The sequence below is a fragment of the Schistocerca gregaria genome, chromosome 2 (assembly GCF_023897955.1).
Source record: "Schistocerca gregaria isolate iqSchGreg1 chromosome 2, iqSchGreg1.2, whole genome shotgun sequence".
NCBI lineage: Eukaryota > Metazoa > Arthropoda > Insecta > Orthoptera > Acrididae > Schistocerca > Schistocerca gregaria.
The window spans coordinates 636,492,652-636,506,157 of NC_064921.1; the positions used below are offsets into that span (position 1 = coordinate 636,492,652).

General features: G+C 47.0%; 1 protein-coding gene across 1 annotated transcript in view; it reads right to left on the bottom strand.

Annotated features, from left to right (window-relative positions):
* LOC126334667 (juvenile hormone esterase-like) overlaps window positions 1-13,506 on the bottom strand; it is a 191,635-nt gene that overhangs the window by 6,456 nt on the left and 171,673 nt on the right. The window contains exon 9 of the mRNA XM_049997132.1: window positions 6,659-6,794. Coding sequence (XP_049853089.1) covers window positions 6,659-6,794 — 136 coding nt within the window. The remainder of the gene's footprint in view (window positions 1-6,658; window positions 6,795-13,506) is intronic.

Here is a 13,506-nt window from a genome sequence, read left to right on the forward strand (position 1 = left end):
TGTGCGTTACCGTAGACGAAAGCTATTTCCTAAGTAGAGTGGTTACATGATGATTAAGCAAACTGAAAAACATGTTCTTCCTATTATTTGTTTTACTTTCGGCCAGAGGAAGATAATAACTACAGTATGAAGAACATATAATTGATACTTAATTTCGTAATTACACACATACCAACCTTTGTCACTACTAAATGCATTATCAGTGAATGACGTGGTCTGGAAGTCAAGTTGCCTGTCGTATGATATTCATTACAAATAACAGAAGAGCCTAGAAAATAATGTTCTAATCGCTAAGAGATACTTATAAAATAACACTCTACATCCTACCAAGCATTTAACTTTCTACGAATCGGTAGTAGATTTTAACATCTCAGTAGTTTCGGAACCAGAAAATCGCGAGGCGAAATAAGTGTTGAGATACAATTCAACAGCAATGTTCGAAATGAAACAGCACACACAAAAATTCTTCCTTTCCCCTTGTTATGAAAGTTGATGACGGTTGGGTGACGGTGACATCTAACAACGCTTTTACAACTCAGCACTGTTAAAATTACTGAGAGAAGGCAATGTATTTTTCAACTTGTATTTAAAACAAAGCGTTCAAGGGACTGGAGAGAATTTTTATGCACACGAGCCTATAAGTAAAATTTGTCTTGAAGTTGAAAAAGATTACTTGCCCTGGGAGAAAAACCATCAGTTGTTATAAAGCAGTTTTTTTTACTATCCATCTACCTCCTGGAAATGGAAGAAAGAACACATTGACACCGGTGTGTCAGACCCACCATACTTGCTCCGGACACTGCGAGAGGGCTGTACAAGCAATGATCACACGCATGGAACAGCGAACACACCAGGAACCGCGGTGTTGGCTGTCGAATGGCGCTAGCTGCGCAGCATTTGTGCACCGCCGCCGTCAGTGTCAGCCAGTTTGGCGTGGCATACGGAGCTCCATCGCAGTCTTTAACACTGGTAGCATGCCGCGACAGCGTGGACGTGAACCGTATGTGCAGTTGACGGACTTTGAGCGAGGGCGTATAGTGGGCATGCGGGAGGCCGGGTGGACGTACCGCCGAATTGCTCAACACGTGGGGCATGAGGTCTCCACAGTACATCGATGTCGTCGCCAGTGGTCGGCGGAAGGTGCACGTGCCCGTCGACCTGGGACCGGACCGCAGCGACGCACGGATGCACGCCAAGACCGTAGAATCCTACGCAGTGCCGTAGGGGACCGCACCGCCACTTCCCAGAAAATTAGGGACACTGTTGCTCCTGGGGTATCGGCGAGGACCATTCGCAACCGTCTCCATGAAGCTGGGCTACGGTCCCGCACACCGTTAGGCCGTCTTCCGCTCACGCCCCAACATCGTGCAGCCCGCCTCTAGTGGTGTCGCGACAGGCGTGAATGGAGGGACGAATGGAGACGTGTCGTCTTCAGCGATGAGAGTCGCTTCTGCCTTGGTGCCAATGATGGTCGTATGCGTGTTTGGCGCCGTGCAGGTGAGCGCCACAATCAGGACTGCATACGACCGAGGCACACAGGGCCAACACCCGGCATCATGGTGTGGGGAGCGATCTCCTACACTGGCCGTACACCTCTGGTGATCGTCGAGGGGACACTGAATAGTGCACGGTACATCCAAACCGTCATCGAACCCATCGTTCTACCATTCCTAGACCGGCAAGGGAACTTGCTGTTCCAACAGGACAATGCACGTCCGCATGTATCCCGTGCCACCCAACGTGCTCTAGAAGGTGTAAGTCAACTACCCTGGCCAGCAAGATCTCCGGATCTGTCCCCCATTGAGCATGTTTGGGACTGGATGAAGCGTCGTCTCATGCGGTCTGCACGTCCAGCACGAACGCTGGTCCAACTGAGGCGCCAGGTGGAAATGGTATGGCAAGCCGTTCCACAGGACTACATCCAGCATCTCTACAATCGTCTCCATGGGAGAATAGCAGCCTGCATTGCTGCGAAAGGTGGATATACACTGTACTAGTGCCGACATTGTGCATGCTCTGTTGCCTGTGTCTAAGTGCCTGTGGTTCTGTCAGTGTGGTCATGTGATGTATCTGACCCCAGGAATGTGTCAATAAAGTTTCCCCTTCCTGGGACAATGAATTCACGGTGTTCTTATTTCAATTTCCAGGAGTGTATATTGGTTTAATTTGACCAAAAAAAAAAGATTTCGCTTCATTTGATCCATCGTCAGACCTGGTTGAACTGGTTGCAATGGTAATCGATCCTACTTTTCAGCAAAATTGGTACTGTTCCTCACAGGATAACATTTTATATAGAAATTTAAAAATTGGACGGATTAGTGTCGTAACCGATACAATCAGATACGCAGAAGATACATGTGGTCGTTATTGTCCGATGGCGCGTCTGCCTCTCCTCTCTTTTTTCTGTGTCTGGAGAGTCTGTTGCTAACCACAAAGGAAGAAAAAAGAAACAGAAAGAGAACTCCCAAGCCAAGTGAAAGGGTCATGGAGTGACGCGAAAAGTATGTAACTGACTCAGGAATGGAAAATAATAATTCAGCCGATAGAGTGCACCGAGGAAGGGAAAGCTATAATTTTAGCATCTTTCGTATGGTACAGACTGAGATTACCTGGCGGCTGGGATCTAGAAACTATAAAGGGCAGTCAAATGAAAACGAGACAGATGGAAGAAATGTAAGTAAACTCCTTATTCATTCAAAAGTGAGCGCCATAACTGTTAATACATTTTTCCCCATTGCGAGATAGGTCGGTCAATGTCTCTAGCAGGCTGCTTGAATTCGTGTGTGTGCCGACATGACTTGCCAACTTCAATGCTGAATAACTCGAGAACGGTGAAACGTATCGAATTTTTCTCTTAGCAATTATTTTTTCAGCGCAACTTCCCCTGCAACAGCCTTACAAGCTTTTCAGACTGTTTCTGAACACCCTATATAGCACCAGAAATTCTTCAAATGTCAGCTTGTCACTCATGTCTGGGATGGCTACAAAGCCATTTCACAATTACAAAACTACCTCCTACTAACCTACAAGAAGTGTGTAATCTGTACTTGGATCCTTTTCGATTACAATTTCAGTTGTAAAACCCTTGCCAGGATGAAGTACAGGTCTTTCGCGTGGACGGGAGATTGGATGGAAGGGCGTAATGACCGACGTGATCATTTTAAACTAACATTCGAATGGAAATTGCGAGACCAAAGATGATACACGTGGCTGGAATGAATATTGTAACACAAATTATCTACATGATAATACATAAATTATTATGATTCCACAACTATATATGCTCTATGAGTTGAAGAATTCAAAAATTATGCAAATTACAAGCTCTAAATTTCGTAATATCGAATCAAAGATAGCCAGCATTTTTTTCAAAGAATTTCACTTCATATTGTTTCTACACCAGTCCTCAAAGAATCAACAGTGGTCGATGGTTCATTATGACTAACAAGATCGCGAGCAAACACTGTTCACCCACATCAGGCGAACATGGAGGCAAAGAAGCAATGATATCTGTCGCTCTTTGAAGATGATTTCGGCTTTCCTCGCCAAGGTGAGCATAGCCCTACTGAATTATGGCATTTGAAGTTGCTTGAAAGACTTTTCTCACACGAAACGTCTTTGATGTGTCACATAAAAATCTGGGCAGCATTCCGGTGTGTCACTCAGCCCACAAATGATGATGGGGTGTTCCAGAAACAATGGTCGCAACAAAGTTTGTACCACCAGTCCAGGCATAAAGAGACAGCGTTGAACTGACATATCACTCGTATAGTTCCAGCATCGAGCGATGGAGGAAACTGAATATCCGATGTGAGCAAAATGAAGGCCATTGAGAGCTGTGGTCAATCTCCGTTCATGACTGAAAACGACCTGTAAATATCCATCGGTTCCACACAAGCATCACCGGCGTGGCAAGCAGTATGCTCCGCATGGACTGAAATGTCACGCTGTAAAAACAGATTTCCAGGAACTAACTCACATGTTGAGACTATGCCGTTTGGGGTCGAGAGGAAAATCGACAGTTGTTTTCACGCTTCTGTTTTGTTTGGACGCTCGGCATTGACTGAGCGGGATGTAATATTGATCTTCAACGTCGCACAAAAGAGAACGTTGCTGCGCCAGCACGTGCGCTACCTCTCAGCAACAGTAATCCAGAATTTTGATGCACTGTTGCTAACATCCACAGAATTGGGATTCATTTGAATCCTTCTTCCTGGGAGTTGCTATTTTCACGATCATTTGTTTGCGTGGAGTATCTACGTCACAGACTTTTCCAAAGCGGTTCATACTCACGTTACCAAGGCCAAGTAAACCACTATATCCAGTCCGTACAAAGAAACAGAATGTTATGAATCAGTACAACTAAAGTCTGATCCTAGATTCTGACAGCCGATGGAATTACGAATCTAATCACGACAAGCATGGATCTATGACATGTACTCGTATATTAAGCAAGATTTGCAAATATCTCCCAATTAGCTTATTATGTGCGAAATTCTGAATATGTCCGAGAAGGATAGGATTATCAGACAGTGGTGTCAGAATGATTATGTGATTCCTGTGAATCACTTTTATTAAAAATACCAATATCACGTTGGCCATTAGGAAAAGATGTTTCCTTTCAAATTTTGTTCGTGATCCTCGCGGTTGCGTAGAGAAACGGTCGTCTACTTCTCTTCGTGCTGGCGTTACGTGGAGGGGGCAACCCTTCAGCTAAGTAGTTTCTCGTCTCCACCATAAAGTCACAACAGAGGTGGATCAGTGCAGCTTTCCTGCTGATATGGCAATGTTGACTACGATTTTAGTCACGGCGCACATTACCCAGGTTATAAAACGGTCGGAGATACCGCTCTCCGCCTCATTCTTTACTCAGTCACATCTTATTCGTTTCTCGCATTTTATATCATTACAAAATATAAACTGCATTTTATAAGTCATAAAGTTGGTCGAGTAACTTCTGCGCTTTTGATAAAGGAATTACTTTTGATGCAAGTATAGCTTACATGCATGAAAATAAAGATAACTGTGTAGTAGTTGTCACTTTGTACGCAATAGAACGTTCTTCATGGTAATCAAAGGCGAGAGTTCCCCGCTATTAATGATTATGGGGGAAGTTCTTTTGGGTAACAGAAACATGTGTTATATAAAGTCGACGAAGTGTTGGAGCCTCGTTGATAGATTCTCACTCAGTTTCTAGACGATTTCCCGCTTTTGGTTTCTAGTGGAATCTAGTAAGACACTGATCGCAAACGCAAACAAAGCGGTTGAAACGAGGCAATGCACGACAGGTCTGCAACACACCTGACGTACAGGTAATGTGGCTACGATCTTAACTGACCAAGTCTACAAGGGAAACTACCGTAGTCTACGCTTACTTCGGTCAGTCTACGATAGCTTACGGTAGTTTTACAAGCCTAGCACCTGGAGTCGACTCTATGTTGAGCTGGACGTCTACGTGCTGTCGCTGGTAAGCACTGTGGCCTATGCTGCTCCTGTGACGAATCTGTAAGGGCTCTCATGCCGAGATAAAAAGTGCATTTCTTTATGTGTGTCGTTTCTCCTCGAGTGTATTTGAAATTCGAATTATTTTCCTTGATTCCTGTAACTACTTTATCTGCTGCCAGCTTACGGTTCCGTTTCGAAAAGCTACAACTGGAGTAAGCGAACTAGTCTACCTCTTTAATAATTTTTCAATTCATTTTCGTATTTGCACTGGTCTACTGACAGTGACAATACATCTTTATGAATTAGAGGCTCCCGTAATGGAAACACTTCCTCAAATTTCATTTGAGTTGAAGAATATATGTAAATTACATTAAAATTCTCATATATTTTTCTTGTTTGTAATTGTTTCACCTGTCCCTGTATATTCATGCAGCAAGTTTAGGCAGAAACATCTGCAGTACGACGAGAAGGTTGGCACTACCACATGGTGAACCGAGAATTTCCGTTGAGGTGGTTCAAATGGCTCTGAGCACTATGGGACTTAACATCTGAGGTCGTCAGTCCCCCAGAACTTAGAACTACTTAAACCTAACTAACCTAAGGACATCACACACATCCACGCCAGAGGGAGGATTCGAACCTGCGACCGTAGCGGTCTCGCGGTTCCAGACTGAAGCGCCTAGAACCGCTCGGCTTCACCGACCGGCCGTGGAGGTGGGGAATTACTTATCTGTGGGTAGGGAAGAGTTACAAGGTCAAGAGTTACAAGCACAAAATATAGTTCTCAATGTTCAAAAATGTTCAAACGTGTGTGAAATCTTATGGGACTTAACTGCTAAGGTCATCAGTCCCTAAGATTACACACGACGTAAACTAAATTATCCTAAGGACAAACACACACTACCACGCCCGAGGGATGACTCGAACCTCCGCCGGGATCAGCCGCACAGTCCATGACTGTAGCGCCCTAGACAGCTCGGCTAATCCTGCGCGGCCAATTCTCAATCTCTTAACAAAGATGTGACCCCAGAAATTCAGCATCGATAGTGTTGGACGCCACCATGTCAATTCTCACACATCACAGTGAATCTTTCCAGCCAGCTAAAAGCCTACACGCGAGAAAGATTTGGTGAGTTCATGAAATAATCGAAAACGCAAAACCACTACCATGCAGAGCATCAAAAGTGGCTGAAACCCGATGGCTATAACTCACCCAGTCTTGGCGAAGTCGGTCCACATGGTGGTCATGCGCTCTATGGTGAGTTCCTCCAGCGACGATGGCGCCGGCGCCGGCAGCAGAGGCAGCTGCATCGAGAACAGGTAGCCCAGGTCGTCCGCATGGCACGCGCCTGCGAACACCGACACAACCTGCACTCCAGCCCACCATGCTCGTGCCTCTCAAGCTAAAGGTCAGCTGACTGCCTTTACGCTGTGCAGTGACGGTTTGCCAAAGTACTTCTGCCTGGACTGTCTTAAAATTCTGTGAGGTAATTTAACTGCTGTCGCTCACTGCAGTTGACTGACTGATATTTAAATGCAGTTGCTGAAAGGTGAGAAAATAACCGAACTATCACTTTAATAAGTCATGGTTGCAAAATACTAACACTAATTCTTTACGGAAAAATGGAAAAAGTGGTAGAAGCTGACCTTGGGGAAGATCAGATCGGATTTCAGAGAAATGTAGGTACGCGGGAGGTAATACTGACTCTACGACTTATCTTAGAACATAGGTTAAGGAAAGGCAAACCTACGTTTATAGCTTTTGTAGACATAGGGAAAGCTTTTGACAATGATGACTGGAATAAGCTCTTTGAAATTCTGAAAGTAGCAGGGGTAAAACAGAGGGAGCAAAAGACTATTTACAACATGTATAGAAACCAGACGGCCGTTATAAGAGTCGAAGATCATGAAAGGGAAGCAGTGCTTGAGAATGGACTGAGACAGGGTCGTAGCCTGTCCCCGGTGTTATTCAATCTGTGTTTTACCTGACAGTTCACAATCGTTTCACAAACACAACTTTTATTTATATAAGTTTACAAGATTGATGACTTAATCACCAAAGAAAGGTAACAATAACGATGCCAATAAATGTCTCCAAATTGAGGCAACACATACACATACACTAGTAAAAGTCCAATTCAGAGGCGAAGACGTAATCTCCAGCGGTCTAAGTCCACGGTATCCGGAGTGAACTGAACTTTGGGGTTGGTTCTAGCCCCTAAAGAGCTGTCTCCAGCCAATCAGGTTTAGGCGTAGTGATACTTCCTGCAGGCCATGTCTCGAGCTCCCCGTGCAGGAAGTAGTGCTCGGAATGTCTGTTTATATTGCATGTTTACATGGTGCGTTTGGTATACCTTGAACATAGACAACCCCATCCTTTGAGATGTAATGTTGTTTGCTGGCCCTCAGGGGCTACCTTGGCTACAGCATAACACCCCTCCCCCCTTGGAAAAGCTGGTGCGGCATAGATGACCGCGGGGGAGAGAGTACCAATATAGCCCGGTGCCGTAGGCTGATCTACAGCTAAGTCCTCCTAAAGGAGGCGGTGGAACCCTGCCGCAGGAAAGTAGGGCGCCGCCTTCCACGCGAGGTGGCTGGAATACTGAAGCAGTGGCGGCTGCGAGGCGACGTTGGGCTAGGCAAGCGGCATCGGGACGTTCGCGTCGTCCAACCGAGGCGGCGCCAAAGAGAGACCAGGAAATGGGTTCAGGGGAAGGTCCCAGAGCTGCCCCGGGTCCAGAGTATGTGGTGGCTTGGGGCTAGCAGACAGCGTCTGCTGGCTGTCTCCGGGAAGATCATCCACTAACTGATGAGAGGGCATCAACATAGGCCCCAAGGAAGGGGCGGCGATGGGAGAGACAGAGGAGCCAATGTTTGGGGCTGCAGCTGGTTGATGAAACGAGGACCCAGTTGGTCGCAGTGACGTGAAACTACCCTGTCGTCCAGGCATGCGTCGAACAGTTGTCGACCATGGGGCCTGATAATGACCCCTGGAAGCCAGCTGGGCTGGGCCGGAAACTGCGAGCCCACACCTTGGAGCCAGATGAATATCGGGAAGTGCTGGGCAGGGCATGAAGTACAATCTGTGGCAAGAGGAGATGGAGTGGGATCCGAGACTGGCGACCATGGAGCAATTCGGCTTGACTCTTGTCACCCACTGGTTTGGCCCTGTAGCTACTGAGTAATAACGTAAGAGCTTCTTCTGGAGAACGGTCCTCCTTGTACTTCTTCATCAGAATTTTAAAAGTGCAAACAAGGTGCTCTGCCTCTCCATTGGACTGGGGATGGAAAGGAGGGGTAAAGACATGGTGGATACCATTATTGTGGCAGAATTTGGCGAACTCTTGATTGCGAAATTGCGGGCCATTGTTAGATACCGAAGTGATGGGAACGCCTCCAATGGAAAATATTTTTAACAGGGCCATGATGGTATTCTCTGTGGTGACAGAGGAGCATTGGATAATGAAAGGGAAGTGGAAGTAGGCATCTGTGGTGAGTAACTAGTAAGCGCCAAGGAAGGGCGCCACAAAATCCACATGGATGCATTCCCATGGCAGGAAAGCGGCCGGCCAGGATTAGAAGGATCAGCGTTGTGTGGGAAGGGCCATGGTACACTGCTGACAACCCCTGACGATGCGCTTCACATCATGTCATGCCTATCCTGAAGACTTGGTGATGTGTGAGGGTTTTCATCTGATCAATACCACAGTGATCTTGATGTAAGATATGGAGAATCCAGGACCACTGGGAAGTTGGTACAATGACTCATGGATTGGCGTCATTTTCTGCATGGACCAACACCCCATTGATGGCTACCAATTGATGGTGGATGGAGAAGGGGAATCGGAGGTCAGCCCTGGTGTGAGGTGGAGGAAGTGTCGGCCAGCCATGGAGAACGTAGTGGTGCACCTGTTGCAGGAGCAGATCTGCGGTCATCGCTGTGGCCACCCTCTCAGCTGTGACTGGGAATGCAGCTAACACATCCTGTATGTCGTCATCGGCCTGGAAAATTAGGAGGTCCAATGAATTGAATGCTAAATTCTGGCCGGAGGGGAGCCAAGACAAGGCATCGGCGTTGGCATGCTGGACTGTGGGCTGGAAATGGATGGTGTACCTAAAACGTGAAAGGAATAGGGCCCATCGCTGCATGCGGTGGGAAGTCTTCATGGGTAACTTGGCTGACAGGGAAAATAAGGCCACAAGGGGCTTACGGTCAGTATTAAGCGAGAAGATGTACCGTATAGGTGCAGAGGAATTTGGTACAGGCAAACACGACGGCTATGGCCTCCTTTTCAATTTGGGAATATTTGCATTGGGCATCTGTAAAGGCTTTAGATATGTATGCCACCAGGCATTCCGATCCATCCGGCAGACGGTGCAAAAGGACAGCCCCAACACCATAGTCTGAGGTGTCCATAGCCAAGAGGAGAGGAACAGAGAGGTTATATGACATAAGACACGCCGCAGAGTGAAACCTCTGCTTTAAGGTTTGGAAAGCCAATTCACAACCCTGGGACCAATGAAAAGGCATGTTGTTTCGACATAGGTGATGGAGGGGCGCCGCCATCTGGGCGGCGGAAGGAATGAAATTTCGATAGTAAGCAATTTTACCCAGGAAAGACTGCAATTCATGGACATTGTGCGGATGAGGAAGGACCGCTATAGTGGCATTGTTGGAGGAGGTAGGTGATGTGCCATCATGGGAAATGATGTGACCCAGGTAGGAGATAGTAGGCTGAAAAAAGAAGCATTTAGCAAGGTTGCACTTTAGGCCCGCAGTCCGCAGGTGCAGGAACAACTGTCGCAGATGACTGAGATGTTCATCCGCGATACAGCTGATGACGACGATGTCGTCAAAGTAGTTGATACAACCTGGCACATCCTGCAAGAGACGTTCCAAGTAACGCTGAAAGATGGCTGATGCACTATCAATGCCATACATGAGGCAGTTCAACCAGAACAGCCCAAACGGTGTGTTGACGACAGCCAAGTGAGTAGAAAGCTCATCAAAATGTATTTGGAGGTAGGCCTCAGCAAGATCGATCTTCGAAAAAAAATTGTCCCCCTGCGAGCTTGGAGAAGAGCTTGGAAAACAGGTACTCGAGACACGGGAGGGGATAGTCTTAAATCTCTAGTTGAGGGTTAAGCATAGTCTTGAAGTTGCCACAAACTTGATGACACCCATCTGGTCTCTTGAGGCCGACCAGGGGTGCCCACACACTGTAACGGACTGGAGTGATGAGTCCCTCCATGGTGAGACGGTCCATTTTTTGTTGAAGAGGCTGCTGGAAGGCGTGTGGAACCTGCCGGTCCCAGAAATACTTCGGGATGGCAGACGGTTTCAGCTGGAGTGACGCTTGAAAATCCTGAGCACAGCTGAAGCCCAACGTGTATAGGTCCTGGAGTTCCATGCACAAGGTATTGACTGCCAGACACGAAACCTGGGAAGACACCATATGAACACTGTTGTCGATGGCGAAGCCAAAGGTCTGGAAGGTATCCAACCCATAGAGCTCCACTGTAGCTGCATTTTTGACCACAAGGAAGGTAACTTCCCGGTGAACCAATTTATACAGGATGGAAGCCGTGAACTGACCCAAGAGGCGCTGAGGTGTGGGCGCCAGGGGTGGCCCCAATCTTCGCATAAGAGGAGTAGTTGATCAGTGAGATGGCTGCTCCAGTATCCATCTGCATCTGCAGCGGCCGAACGTTGACCTGAACATCGATCATCAGCTTGGAAGATCCCAAAGACTGCACCTGGTTGATATCCGTGGGTATAGGCATCCGATGGTCATTGGCCAGATGAGGAGTGGGCTGCTGAGATCGGCAGACCGAACTGACATGTCCGTTACAGGTGCACACTGCACAATACGCCCACCTGTCAGGGCAGTCTTCCTCTGCATGCTTCTGAAAGCAATCCAGGCAGGACGGCAGCCGGAGGGGCTAACGGCGCTGGCGAGGGCACGGGGGCCTCCGTGCACCGACGGTCTGCACCGGACCCGTGGAGCCGTCCGAGGGCGTGAATTCCTGAACATGGCGGCTGCCCAGTCGAGGCTGTGCAGAACAGGACGGTCGGCGCTGGTCATTGGACGGATGGCGGCAACGTCTTCGACTACCGCTACTGATGCAACGGGCTCCGAGGCGTTCTGGTCGTGGAGGGCAGTCACTTCCAGCCCGGATTCCAAACGCTTGTCGGCCGCCGTAAAGACTTCGTACTTGAATGCTAGATCAATGATCTCGTCCACAGTAGGATCGTCGAGTCTCAGGGCGTCGCGCCCGAAAACTGAGTCAGGGGCGGCCTGGATGAGATGGTTGCGGACCATCTCGTCCGCGTAGGATTCTTTGGAGACTCGTGTGTTGAAGTGACATCTCCTGGTGAAACCTTGAAGTTCCGCTACCCACTGGCGATAGGATTGGCCAGGCGTCTTGCAACAGTGGTAAAATTATTCGACACGGGCAGCCAACATGTGGAACCATTGTCTGTAGTAAGTCGCGAGAAACTCACAAATCTGGGAGAGAGTCAAAGAATCTGCTGTTCGAGGTTGGAGTTTCGTCAAGAGAACATACACTTAGGATTGGTTCCAGGACAAAAAGTAGGAACTACGAACAGCCTCTTGGACAAGCTGGTGGATTTTAAAATGCTGCTGGAGCTGCTTCTCGTATGTTTCCCAGTCTTCAGCATCCTCGTTGAAAGCAAGAAATTTTGGGATGGAGGAACCGGGCAGTTTTGCAGGAGTTCCGTAAATAAACTTTCCTGTGTATCCTGAGATTTCTTGCAAAACTGTTGAAAACTTTATAGTAAGTCATGCAAACTTTGGACCAGCTGCTGAAGTACAACTTCCACCATGAGGAAGACACACGCAGGCACCAACTCATGGCCACTTGTGTTGTGACTGACAATTCGAAATTTTTTAACAAACACAACTTTTATTTATGTAAGTTTACAATCTCGATGACTGAACCACCAAAGAAAGGTAACAATATCGATGCCAGTAAAAGTCTCCTAATTGAGGCAAACAAAAGTTCACTTCTGATTTTCCACAAAGGTTCATGGCAAAACACACACACACACACACACACACACACACACACACACACACACACACACACACACACACATACACACACTGGTAAAAGTCCAATTCAGAGACGACGATGTAATCTCCAGCGGTCGAAGACCACGAGCTCGGTATCCGGAGTGAACTGAACTTCGGGGCTGGTTCTAGCCCCTAAATAGCTGCTCCAGCCAATCAGGTTTTGGCGTAGTGATACTTCCTGCAGGCCATGTCTCTAGCTCCCACTGCAGGAAGTAGTGCTCGAAATGTCTCTTTCCATTATCTTGTATGTAAATAGCCGGTATTTACCATGATGCTTTTGGTATGCCTTGGACATAGACAACCCTGTCCTCTGTGGTGTAAGATGGTTTGCCGGTCCTCAGCAGCTACCTTGGCTCCGGCATAACAATCTGCATATTAAGCAAGCACCAAAGGAAACCAAAGAAAAGTTTTTAGAACTAATTTGGGTTCATGAAGAAGAAATAAAAGCATTTAGGTTTGCCGATGACATTGTAGTTATGTCAGAGACAGCAAAAGATGGAAAGGACATTGTCCTGAAAGGAGAGTATAAGACGAACATCAATGAAACGCAAGACAAGGATAATGGAATGTAGTCGAATTATAAGTAAATCAGGCAGTGCTGAGTGAATTAGATCGGGAAATGGACACTTAAAGTAATAGATAGGGCAGCAAAATAACGATGATTGCCGAAGTAGATAGGATACAAAATGTAGGCTAGAAATGGTAAGAAAGGTGTTTCTGAAGAAGAGAAATTGATTAACTTCGAATGTAGAGTTGAGCGATAGTAAATCTTTTCTGAAGATATTTGTCTGGAGTATAGCCGTGTACAGAAGTAAAACATGGACGATAAACAGTTTAGACAAGAAGAGAATAAAACCTTTTGAAGCGTGGTGCTAGGGGAGAATGCTGAAGATTAGAAGGTAGATCACGTAAGTAATGAAGAGGTACTGAGTAGAACTGGAGAGACAAAATACTCGTGGCACAA